At 44.3% G+C, this 13,679-nt stretch overlaps 1 protein-coding gene across 3 annotated transcripts in view; it reads left to right on the top strand.

The window, feature by feature from the left end:
* ACOT12 (acyl-CoA thioesterase 12) overlaps positions 1-13,679 on the top strand; it is a 363,604-nt gene that overhangs the window by 107,566 nt on the left and 242,359 nt on the right. For all 3 annotated transcript variants that reach the window (XM_069224604.1, XM_069224589.1, XM_069224598.1), the window contains exon 4: positions 3,594-3,695. In XM_069224604.1, the coding sequence (XP_069080705.1) occupies positions 3,594-3,695 (102 nt within the window). The remainder of the gene's footprint in view (positions 1-3,593; positions 3,696-13,679) is intronic.

Below are 13,679 nucleotides of genomic sequence, written 5' to 3'. Positions count from 1 at the left end.
ATGATCTCGATTCCAAGTCCTTTGTGCTCTCCCTGGTACATTGTGAATGTTGTTGCCGTGGGGACCAACAAACTCCAAGAGGGAGGTTATAGTTTGCCACAACATGAAGACTGAAGCCAGGCTGTTCTGCTTCCAACTGTTATCCACTTCTTGGATGCTGTCCTAATCCAATTCCTATATCTAATTGGTGAGATATCTGGTCCTACCTTGATCTAGATTCTTCTCTTTCTGCCGTCGGGATTGAAACACTGGAATGCCTTCCTTCAAGAGCTTCCCATTGAATTCTGAAAAGTCCCCAACTCGTGAAGAACAAAGCCACTTAAAATCCTAAATGGCTGCTGCTTTTAGTAAGTTACACTGGAACTTGGTGATGTTCACTTGCTACTTGTGAAGTCCAGTATTAATGCAACATAGGCTCAATGGCTTACAAATTACTAAAGCTATTCAACCAGTTTATTTATTCATGCCAAATCAGAATATAATGAATGATGTTGTGCCAGTTTCTGGGGAACAGACTTATATTCTCTGATTTCACTGGTATATTTGGGAAAAACTAGCAAGGTGTTCTCAAAAAGAAGGCTGTAAAGGGTGAACAATCTGTTGCCTCGATTTTTCAAAGGTTAGAAACATACTGTTCCGTAAATAGTGCTAGGATTTTAAACAGAAAAATCAGTATGAGAGCCACGAAACAAAATAAGGCAACACAGTGTTGACAATAATAGTACAAAAACAGAGACAAACAATTAAGGCAAGAGGGTGGAGGATTTGCTGGCCAAAGCAGAAGTGGAGGCCTAGTAATACGAAGTTGGTCTGTTAGAAGTTTATTCAGATAGCCCAACGAATAAAACGGGTATGTCCAAGCAGCAGCCATCTTGGCCTGAAACTTATGGTTGTCTCAGAGGTAGGCTCTCTTCTACCTGTTGTAGCAATTGTTGTCCGCTTTGCTGTGGCCTGGTAATCTGGATCCAATAGGAACATTGTCAATCTCCGTGCTTCCCTGAACTAATAGCCAAGAAAGGAATACAGTACAGGTCAGCATTAGATCTGGGGTAAGAGGAGTTGGTTAAAAGTGAGAAGCAGGGACAATGGATCTCTTCCCTCTCTCTGCCTGTTCTTACAGCTGGGCTGAACCTGCTTTGTGAAAGCGTTGATATCTAAAACAAGAAATAACTCTTAAAGTATTTCACCTTTTACGTTCCAATTCACTAACGTATTGGGATATATGATGTAACTTGTGACAAACGTAAATACACTGTGTAATACTGATGCAAGAAAATACTTAAAGAATATTTATTTCTATAGCAATAGCTACTTTCATTAACCTGTAAAGTAAATCTGTGCTCTGAATGATGTAGTAAGTTAATCAGCTGTAACATAAGGAATATACAATAATATTGAACCCTACATTGTAACAACAAGCAGTGACTTTGCCAACACTAAGATAAAATAAAAGAAGCAGGTCTGTACAAACCATTCAGAAGATAGTGCAGGTTGGAGTTCATAGTCTTCTAAAAGGATGACTTCTGAAAACAATCTTCAAATGTCCAGGTTTAAATCCTTAAATGCAATGCTATTACAGAATATTTCTCTCAATACAAAATCAGGAATTTGACGGCTGCAACTAAGTCTCTTCATTGCCTCACAAAGAGCTTTCTGAAACATGAGGAACTTTTACTTCGTGAATCTAGGATAGCCACCACCATTGCAGGTCTTTTAAGAGTCCAGTGGTGCCTTGTGATTTGTAATCTGTTGTGACTTTACATTTTCCTTGTGTAGTGCATGTGTCGTAGATGCCAGGCTCTCACCACGCGACTCCCACACTTTGCACGCATCATTGAACTCTCCAGCCTTGCAGTAATCCTGCATGAAGTTCATCCAATTGAGGCTTCTCGCCAGGCATGTTATCACAAACCGTGACAATTGCGAAAGAAAAGCTTGAGTTACCGTCACACATTTGGTTAGTCTCCAGCTTCATAGCTGTCTCTCTCAGGGCTGAAATCGACTACATTCCCGGGAACACACATGTACTCTTAGCTGTTCCACAAACGAATAAGAAAGGGACAAAAAAAGGGATGCTGCAGGAAAAAAACGAAATTCTGTAGGCAAAAGCTGTGTGCATGAGAGGCATGCCTTATGGAGGAAGAGTTCTATTGGTCTGACTGAGTTACAACATTGCAGGAGAGATTGGATTTCCAGTTCGCTGAAGATTAATTATTTTAATCCACAATATCAACCTGCCTCTTTCAAATAACGATTCACTGTGCAATGGCCTTTTGAGGGTTTCCCTATGAACAATTCTACCAACAGCTCAGCAAGCATTCAGTATTTGCAAAGCTACCCTTTTCACTTTTTTTTTTTTTTGTACCTATTCTTAACGGCTATAAATACATTGTATGATGTTTTTTCCTATGAATATTCTCCCGTTTCCTTTAATGTGAAAATCTTAATACAGCATTGTAGATCTTGATAACCAAATCTCCTCGCTAAATTAATCTCTTTCATTTCAATGGGGCATATATTCCCAGAATGCTCTTAACTGCTTGTAATAAGCAATTGTTTGTGATCTACTCAGCTTGTGAACCATATTAATTTTTTTGTGTGAGAATTTCTGAAAATCTATTGTTGGGTGTAGCCCTTAGTACCCAGATGACCAACCAAAGTATGAGGAGCATTGTGTAGAACATTGTTCTATATCCCCTCAGGGAGCGATAGAAGGCACAATTTAGGAAGTTATATGTTACCTTGTTACCTGAGCAGTACTTGACAGCAGGTGTGCTGTGTGCAAAGTTTCTATGGGGAACATGCTCACCTCAGGCCCTAGTAACCTCCATCTGTAAGTTGCAGTTAGTGGGGCTCTGTTATGCGAGTCTAGCAAGGCTATCCTGTTCCTCGTGGCTTCTCCTAGAAAAAACGTATCAGTAATTCAGACAAAGATCAGAACTGTGGGCTGAATAATGCATGGCGGTAGGTCTACTATGAGAAATTAAACTGACCACAAAACTCCCTATCTTAAGAACCAATTTACGACTCCTGAGTTACAGTCTGTCCAGGTTATTGGCTTCCCTACTGCTGCTTCTGGGGCAGGCACCCACATGGGCAATATAGGGGATTGCTAGGTGCCCAGAGACAGACAGACAGACTCACACACACACTCTAGTACAGTTGTGATGCAGCGTTTCTGACCACATACTGCTTTCTATGGGCACTCCAGGTTGTCTCATTACCTTCTGATTCCACCCACGTCTTCCCTTGGTGCGGAGTGGTTCAAAACCTACCCAGGAGATCACCCACCAGTGGCTCAGAATGGACCTTCTGTCCATCTGTCAAGCTCTTAGGTTATATTCTGGGTCCCAGACCAGCCCATAACTAGAGGGACTTCTTCCACGCAGGATACACCAAGAAGTATACTGTGCAGGGAGTTACAGCTCCATCCTCCTTAGAGGCTTCCTTCTTCTCCAGACACTCTCTCACGTCCAACTCATCCTAAAGTACATTTTGCAAGTAGTATCCTTTAAGAGCGGTTGTAGGAATTGGGTAGAAACTTTACCATAAATTTCATACTCAACAACTAATTTTTTTTTTTTTTTCTACAGGTTGGTGTGAAGGTTGCAGTAGAAGATGTGTTTAACAATGTTCAAAAACTCATTTGTGAAGCTTTCTCTACATATGTCGCAAAACCGGTGCATGGCGAAAAGGTATTTGACTTCAACATTTTTTTTAAAACCGACATATTTAGGAAGAGAAATAAAATGAACATGTTTGTATTTTCTTTTCAAATATTTTAATACTAACCCTAATAGTGCATGCTATTGGTTTATTTTTATTTAATTGCTATTAATAAGTGATGGCACTCTACCATTACCCTAGTCCTTCATTTATTCACAAATTATTCAATAAAATGCGGGAGAACTAACCCTATTGCTGACACTAAATCTATCTAAAGTATGTTAGAGTTTTTAATCTTTTTACCAAATTACGTCTGCTGTGAATGACATCTAAGACTGCTTCAGCGATGAATTACTACTCAAGTGACGATATTCCACAGGGTTACCCAAAATCAACCACATCCGCCCCTTCACTGTTTTAAAAATGAAATTACGGGCACCTAGCTGTGCTGCACTGCACAGTGACTACTACAGCTCCCGAACCAAAGACGTGCATGGAGCACCTGGAAGCACAGGCGTAGCTGCTCGACCAGGGCTGCCCCTGCCCAGGACCTCACTTTGAAGCACAGGAATTGCCATCCTGGTAAACACGGTCACCGCTCTGGACAGTCGCGCCGAGTCTCTGCCCTCTCTGACACTTTTCTCAGTTACACATGCGAGGCTCGAAAGTGACCGATGTAAATTCTGAAGAGAACTCATGACTAATCTCTTACGATGGGTCCAATTAACATCAGGTTTCTAAAGCAGACATTCTCTGAAGGAAATCTTACCGCTATACCACAGATATACATTGTTATCCAATTAAATATTATTCATTTTATTAACCTTTTCAGGATAAAAGGCTGAGTCGCCGTCTCAGTTTTCCAAGTTATGACGTGTTAGAAAGTGGATTGTTGGCTGACTGGGATGTGAATGTTTGTTAAATAGCAACCACCATTCTAATCGGGGTAAGTGTCGGGCAAACCCCAAATTAACCTGTGCTAGTAGTTTGACACAGAGCAGTCAGGCTTAACTTAGAGGCAATGTGGAAAAAATGTGTGCAACACTTCAAACAGTAACAAAGTGAAAACACCACACAAAATGACTCCACACCACTTTAGAAAAAATTGAGTGAGTTAAATAATAAAGCAAGACCAAAATGACAAACATCCAATAAGTAGAACTTAAGTTATGAATTTTTAAAGATTAAACTGTAAAATAGCGCTTGGAATCAAGAAGCACCAAGCGAGGGTATCTGGTCATGCCGGACTGGGACAAAGTCAAAACTTCAGGCCGACCACAATGGAACGTGGGCTGTCTTCAGGGACCCAGTTAGGCTCATTGAACAAAACTACCTTAAATCTGGGTTGCAGAGCGATGTGCCAGTTCCAGCCCATGCAGTAGAGGGGATGCGTTGCTTTTTCCCACACAACAGCAAGGATTCATTGGTTTGGAGATGCAGTAAAGCTGCGGTGTGAGATCCTACGGCATCAACGTCGAGGAGCTGAGGTGTAGTCGAGGAGATGTGTCCGTTCCAATGAGCAGAGGGGCTGTGATGCAGTTTCGTCATTAAGGCTGCCGTCATTGGGGATGCAAGGAACTTTTGCAAAGAAAAGTGCCACAGTACTGGTTCAGAGGGTGGTGCAGTAGTGTTGAAATGTGAGGTGCTGTGGCGATGCTATCTGGTTGTGCTGGTTCTGACAAACGCAGTAGAGGTGATATGTCAATTTTCTCAATGTTCCAGCAGCGCTGCATTGTTTCTGCTCCCACAGAAGAGAATGCATTGGTTCTGCTGGAGCAAGCACCTTGGGTCCACTTCCAAGTGTCCCAACTGGGATGGCACATTCGGCAGGACAAACTTAAACAGTCCAGGCATAGGAGGGTTGGACGTCTGTTATGCCCCTGAGACTTCAGGAGGCCATCTGAGTAGCCCTTGGGTTCACTTTGGGTTCAACTGATGCAGGTCCAGTCCATCCCACTCAGGCAGGGGAACAGCAGGGCAGCACCTCACAGCAGCAGTCCAGCAGAGTGGGAGTCCTTCGGCAGCACATCAGTCCTTCTTCCTGGCAGAATAGTCACAGGTCCAGAAGTGTCCCGAGTTGGTGGTGCCAGGTGTCAAGTGCTTATGCTCAGTTACGCCCTTTGAAGTGGGGGGGGGGGACTTCAACAACAGGCCTTTCAAGTGCACAGACAGCCTTCCTTTCCTGCTCTGTCTCCAGACGCACTACAAGGGGTTATGCAGCCCTTTCTTTGGGGACAGGACACATCCTATTCAGGTTTAAGTGAGGCTGGGTCCAGCTCCTCTCCTATCTTCCCAGAATGGCCCATCAAGTCACAACTAAGCTCCCATTGTGTGTGGTTGTCTAGAGGGAATACACAAAGCCCAGCCATCATCTACCCAGACAAGTGATCAGAGACAGCAGCAGGCACCAAATGGCTAAAGTCAGAAAATACCAACTTCCTAAAATTGGCATTTTTAGAATTACAATTTAAAATCCAACTTTACCATAAGTTGTGACTTTAAATTGTGACTCTAGAGACACCAAACTCAAAGTTTATCTCTTCCAGATTGTAAATTACACTTCTAAAATGTAATACAGTAATCCCAAAATTATCATATGGGAGGGATAGGCCTTGCTCTAGTGAAAAAGGAATTTCGGAGTTTTTCACTACTAGGACATGTAAAATGTAAGGGTACATGGCCTGCCTTTTAAATACATTGCACCCTGCCCTATGGGTTGTCCAGAGCCTACTTTAGGGGTGACATATGTACAAAAAGGGAAGTTGTGGGACTGGCAAAAGGGTTACTTTGCCCAGTCGACATGGCAGTGTAAACTGCACATAGAGGCTCTGCAATGGCAGGCCTGAGACATGGTTAAAGGGCCACTGAAGTGGCAATCAGTGCTGCAGGCCCACATGTTGCACTTAACTTAAGGCCTGGGGCACATGTAGTGCTCTGTACTAGGGACTTATAAGTAAATTAAATATGCCAGTTGAGGATAAGCCAATGTTACCATTTTAGGGGAGAGAGCCCAAGCACTTTGTGCACTTTACTACTGCTAACCAGACCAAGATCCTAAAGCCAACAAAAACAAGGTCCGAATAGGGGAGGAGACAGGCAAAAAGTTGAGGGGAAGACCAGCCTAAGGTTTCAGGCCTAACACTGTGTTTAAACGCCTAATTGAACCCACCTGACCATTGACCTTTCTCCTGTACGGCTGTACCATCCTTCTCCCTAGGCAGTCTCATGAAAGTGTCAGAAGATACAGACATTAGCCTTCTATTGTCTCTCCCCTGCAGCTGTCTGAAGCCCTCGATGCGCTCTCCTCCAGCACAGTGCTCTGTGGTTTCTGTCAGTGGCAATCAGCACTTTAAAAATACTTAAAGAAGGATAAATCACTATATGATGAGAATATTACCAACAAGGTTGACAAGACTTTCACAGTCACAAGTATCTCATCTGATGATAGTGATTCAAATATCTCAAGTGTGCCGGTCTGTGGAAGAGCTTCAAGTCTCCGGTGTGCTGCCATTCTATTCAAGACTTGCTTCTTTTGTTTGACATTTCCATGATCCTTCCTCTGTCTACTAGATGGCCTTCTTTCCAAGTACTGAGGAAGTGGTGGCCCTTCATGGGAGCTCCTCCTGCCCTGATACCAAAGTAAAATCTCCCAGAGTAATGTTGTCAGGAAGCATCTCTGAAACCTCAGGTTAAGTCGGTTGCTAGTGCCTGGTTAATCTTTTATCTGGATTGAAAGAGTCTTCCTTCCCAGAGAATGACCAACTCCTGCTAAATTATGTCGCTGGTATGACATTTGGTCAAAAAACCTATACAAATTTGCATCCTTGGCGTCCTCCAACATGTGGGACTTATTTTGCCAGCTAATCTCCAAAAGTGTAGAACAATTTGTCCATCAAGGTAATGGGGATTGACTGTTTAGTCCTTCAGGTTCCCTGGAATAATTTCTTTTCTATTTGAGTCTGTTGACTATTACCATCATTTGGATGACCAGTCGTCTACTGTGGCCTTAGAGCAACGATGTCTCACAGGCGCTCATACACTTCATGATAAATCATTAAATAAAATCATACATCCTGATTCGTGAGCAAACTACTTTTTGTATTGGGTTTTTAGGCTTTACAGTTTACCTATACAAATTTCACCTGGAAAAACCTTGGCAAAATTGCAAGGAAAACCTGCTGAAACTGGCTGAAAATTGTTAGAAAACAGTGAAACCTATAGTAATCTATGCGTAAAATACGAATACCCCAAGTTATACTTATTATAAGTTATACTTAGTCTGTTGGCGGGGGAACCGTATAAGCAGGTTGGAAATTTGAATCCAGAGGCATTTAATTAATGGTTGCAGTACATACAGACGCATTTTCCACTTCTCAGAACAGGTGTTTGGAAAGCAAATAGGTTTGGCTTTCCTGTGCCAACACATGTAAACGCTGTCTTTCACAAATTCTATTTACAAGCCTTGCATGCAGAAATGTTGCTCATCACATTAAAACCTGCCTTATTGGCTTTGCCAGTGGTGGAAAAAGTAGCAAAAAGGATCTCTTTCTACATAAAATGCATATATAATGATTTTAATGTAACACTCCGCCTGACCATTCAGTTTACTTTTTAGATGTAAAATTGTTTCCTCATGTATTCCACTGGATGTCCTTCCTTGAGAGTGGAATATAAATAACACCACGTAACCAATAGGTTGAGGGGAGGAAAAAAACCAAAGCCTAGCCTTTAGAAGTTAAGAATTGGTAACAATATGTCTTGGAGACAGCTGCTCTATCCAGTCAGACCTCATGCGGTCCTGCGTTGTAAATCTATATGCCAGGGGTGATTTTCTGGTCGGGGCTGTAATGTGTTTTAATGCCTCTCTTGGAGCGTGCAGACGTGGAATAAAGAGGATGGCGGGAGGAAATAAAGGTCTGCGTCTGAAGTGGGGTTTAGGAAATATTTGTTAGGGCATTAGTGAAGTTAGAAGTTCCACCCCTGCGAGGATGGCCCTTGTCAGGGAAAGATACCAGATTTTCTACCCTGGAACCAATGTGGAGAGTAGCCCAAAATGGGTGAATTGAGGCTCAGTTCTGTGTTTGTGCACGGTGAAATGAACTCCTGCTCCTTGAACTTTGTAGTTACTCTGCGTGTGCCCCAAGTCTCACCGGGGTTATTACCGGCCGTACTGCGTAATGATTAACTGGCATGACCTTACTTGGCAGATATCCAAAACTGCAGTGTTACGACCTAAGCTCAAAATCCAGCTCGTGTTCAGGTTATGACAGGCAAGGTACTTGCGGTTCACTGAGCTTGAGGTATCAGGTTTGCAGACACAAAGAAGGTAGCTGTGAGGAGAGCGCACACCATACACATGATATCACCTCTTGGCAGGACTCAGTGGTTGCCTGGTGATTCATGGCTACCATTCCACCTTCCCAGATGGACTTTGTTGACAAACTTTGCTCAAATGTAATCGCGTGTTGTGCAATGGAATTGATCTCCGGTTGTAAAGACAAACGTCAGGAAGACATGCAACCCCTGTAACTAGAAGAGGGTGTCAGGTGGAAACAACTCAAATTACACAACATATTATTCTGTAGGTTTTGACTTTTGACATAATTTAATCACGTTACAGAAACGGGGAGGAAGAGGTCGGAAAAATTAAATTGAATCATCCAAGAGAGAACACATTTTAAATCTAGATTCAGAAGTAGGTGTTTGTACAGATGTCTCTGGAAGCTGTAGGTGAAGGCATTCTGGAACTAAATCTGTGCTTACGGGTATTACCATGCAGCAATGCCACCTACGCACATAATGGTTTTGTGGTTGGCATGCTTTTCCCCGATGTGGTATTAATTGCACACTACATTTTTAAGACCTCACAGTATTTTTTGGTAAACAATTTTTATTGATTTAAAGGCATTGACAGCCACCTTTAATTGACGCACCATTCACAGGACGAATCCTGCACAAACGCAACCAATGACACAACACTGATTATGGGCAGGTATATACAAAGGTAACACACTGACACAGAAATTATATTTGCAAAGGCCCCTCACAGAATCATTTACAATGTTTCGCCCAGTCATTTTCCCCAGATCCTAATGTATTTACCCCTTGCTTCATAGACCAGTTTTTCTTGTCTGGGACACCAGTCCACTCCTCTCCTCCAACTCGAGAGAGTTGGCAGGACAGCAGCCTTCCAAACTGCTGCAATGTCTCTTTGAGCGATCATGAGAGCAGTGCCCAGGAAGAGCCGATCCATTCTGGTACCTCCTATAACTTCCATGATCCCTAATATCGCCGGCAATGGGGACATTGGACCCTCCCAACCTAGGAGCTCTGAAAGCTCCTGTAGCAGCTCAGTGCAATAACATTTCAGGGATGGGGGGCATAACCACACCATATGATAATTATGCCGGTATTGCACCACACTTGGGGCAAGCGAGGTTTGCCAGAAGTCCTGGCGATGTATTCTCATGTAGGAGAGAAACACTCCATATAAGTAATGTTTGTATGAGTCTCGGGCAGGAAGATATGGAGATAAGTCATGGTGTCTCACCAGTCTTCTTCCTCCAGCGGTCCCAACCATCCCTCACATCTCACCCACACATGGGCTAGGTCCCCCGGGGCCTTGTTGATCAGCATTTTATATATCTGGGACACCCCTCCTCTCCCATGAGCAATTTGGCCTCCAGCAGGCTATGTTCTGGTAGGTGGGTAGCACCTGTGAGGAGTACTTGGAGCACATGGCGAAGTTGCAAGTATTTGTATAATTTTGAGTGTGGAAGTTGGTTGGTAATCTGCAACTCCTGGAAGTAGCATAATTGTGTGCCCGCCATCAATCCCCCAGAAGTTAGATTCCCAGTTGATCCCACTGATGGAACCCTTGTAGTGCCGCCGTCTTCTCAGCCAGGTGTCTCTCCAGAGAGGGGTTTGCTGCGTCAAAGTGGTCTCCCACCAGATGTGCTGTAGAGCTGCGCAACATACAAGGGAAAACCATCCTAGTCCCAGTAGATAACTCTGTGGGAATTAGTGACCCATACAATATGCCCAGAGTTTTTGCTCCGGTTTATATTCTGGTTCTGACCCCCAAAACCAGTCATGTATGACCAAGAGTTGAGTCACCAAATGATACAGGTAGAGGTTGGTCATGCCCAACCCTTCATCGTCTGGGCCGCGTTGGCAATATTGTAATGCTATATAATGTCTAGTTCCATTCCAGAGAAAGGACGTTATAGTCGTATCAAAGGTGCAGAACCAGGAGCGTGGCAATTGAAACAATAGGTTTTGCAAGATGTATAAGAATCGCAGGAGGATCATCATTTTAAAGAGTGTTATGCAACGCAGAACATTTAAAAGGAGAGAGAGCGCAATCTCATGAGGTCTGCAGTCATGCGTTGTGTTAATGACCTCAGGTTTAGGGCCCAGGCTAAAACGGGGAGTAGTGCCACCAAAATACGCAGGTATTTAAAAATTAGTCGCCTGATGGGTACTATGTCATGCCAGGAAAAACAGTCACGTGACAGAGGCACTATTACGGATTTGAAAGGATTCACTCAGAGGCCCGAGGCTTCCTCAAAGCATTTCAAGAGATGCAGACAGCGTGGTCCGTTGTTAACCAGGTCCGCCAGATATACAAGAATGTAATCTGCGTACAATGCTATGCCATCATTTTGTTCACTGCTCCACCTCTGTCCCCGGAACAGAAGTTCTGTTCTAACTAAATGTGTGAATGGCTCCATTGCCAAGGCAACTAGGAGGGGGGAGAGCGAGCAACCCTGGCGCGTGCGCCGTAACGTATGGGGAAGACCCGGGCCTCAGGGTTGATGTACAGTGTCCGTACCAGTCACAACACCAAGTGCAGGTAGCCCCAATCCACTGAGTCGAATGCCTTCTTGAAGTCCACTGAAAACAAGGCAATATTCCAAGGCAGTCACTGGCGGTGAGCCAGGGCCACCTGGAGGTGCTGGATACAATGGCACATGCCACGGTTAGCCATAAACCCACACTGGTCGGAATGTGCTAGGAGGGGCAAGACTCTCTTGAGATGGGAGCCAAGACAGAGGCAAAGATTTTAATATTACTATTTATAAGTGTAATGGGACGATAATCTGTGCAGACACGAGATGGGGGGTGGGTCTTACGGATCACCCTTGGGTGGATGTACCCATCCTATCCACCTCTCCATATGGGGCGAAGAGTCTAGGTGTCAAGAGCTTGCGGAATCTGGCATAGTATTTTGCTAGAAGGCTGTCAGGTCCCGGGGGTTTCCTGGGGGCCAAAGCTGCGATAGCTGTCTGAATTTTTGTATCTGAAATGGGTTCTCCTAGAATTTGTTGCCCAGCAAGAGGCAGCCTGGAAAGGGAGAAATCATTGAGAAACTAAACGAGTACTCAGGGTCCGCTGTCGTTGAGGCAGTATAGAGGGATTGATAATATTCAGCAAACACTCCTGATATTTTGGGTAGAGTATCCAGTGTTGCCCTGCGGGTCTTCAATTTCAGGAGTTACTATGGATGGCTGGTTATGAGACACCAGCCAGTAGAGTAACTTCCTGTTTTTGTCCACCCAGCCATAGACCCTGGAAGTGGACGCCCACCACAGGTGCTTAGCTGTCTCCAGGGACTGGTTACGTATTTCTTCCTGAATCGGAGCCAGGCGACGGGAGTCTGCATCCCTGAATTGCCTTGTCAACTCTGCCTTGAGCGGTTGGGCCTGGGCTTCCAGTTGTGCAATGTGTGACATATGCGATCTCCCTAGTGAGTGTACGAACCCTTTAGCAAAACCTCGGATCACAGCCTTACTGGCCACTCAGACAGTTCTGGGTGTTGAGATGGAACCATCATTAATATCAAAGTACACCTGCAATTCAGTTTGTAGCTAGAGGATACAGACTTTGTTTTGTAGGTGCCAAGCATTAAGCTGCCACTGGGGACAAGTCTCTACCGGCAGACCCAATGCGTGCTAAGAGCGGGACACAATTGGAGATGCCACTTGGAAGAATTTGAATGTCATCAGTAGCACCACATTCTCCAGTTGGATCAAGGATGAGATCTATTCTAGACTGTATGTGATGGGAAGCTGAGGTTTGAGTCAACTGCCGGGTCTGTGGGTACCACCTTCTCCACACATCACTCAATCCCAGGGACATGAGACAGTCTGCTAGATGTTTCGCTTTGGTGCACTGGGAGGCAGATGGTTGACCTGATTTGTCTTTTACAGGATCAAGGACTGTGTTGAAGTCGCCCCCTGTTAGTGTCTGCCCATAGGGGGGTTCCAAAAATGTCTTTGCCAGATCACATAAGCAGCTGTGCACTGTCGCTGAAGGGGCATATTCACTCACCGGACTTATTGAGCCACCCTCCATTGTGCCCATTAGAGCGATGTATCACCGTTGGTTGACTCTGATAACCCTGTCACCCATGATCAGAAAGGAGTGTGCAGTAAGACAGCCACACCCCTGAAACCCCTATGGAAGCCAGAGTGATAAGCTCAGACAAGTCAGAAAAGGGCAGCACTCCCCCACTAGGTGTGTTTCCCGTAACACCAGTATGTCTGGGCTATGTCAGTGAGCAAATGTGAAGAGAGCAGCATGCTTTATCTTGTCCAGGAGACCTTTCACGTTCCAGGACAGTTAAGGAGTTGAAGGACCCACTGGTATAGTGGGGCCTGCTAAAAAGGCCATGGCATCACCTATTTTTAGGTCTGCAGGGCCCTTTATAGTCACCTGCATCCGCATGGCCGTGCCTGCTTGTTGAAGATGCATGTGAATAGTTACATGCTAGCCAAAGTAAGGGTATGGATCATATAATAACACAAAAAACAGTAATAACATGCCAAACAACTTACATTCCCTCCCCCCAACTCTTCCCCTCGCCATACTCCCCTCCCCCCCCCCCAAGAAGCATCTGTCAACCATATAAGCACAATTCTATAAGAACTCAAAGGGAAAGGAAAAAAGAAAGAAGAAAAGGAGCTATCAGGTTGTGGGCAACTCCTTTATAACATAGGATCATCATCACC

This window comes from Pleurodeles waltl, chromosome 1_1 (assembly GCF_031143425.1).
Source record: "Pleurodeles waltl isolate 20211129_DDA chromosome 1_1, aPleWal1.hap1.20221129, whole genome shotgun sequence".
Taxonomy (NCBI): domain Eukaryota; kingdom Metazoa; phylum Chordata; class Amphibia; order Caudata; family Salamandridae; genus Pleurodeles; species Pleurodeles waltl.
This window is presented reverse-complemented; position numbering and strand designations above follow the sequence as displayed.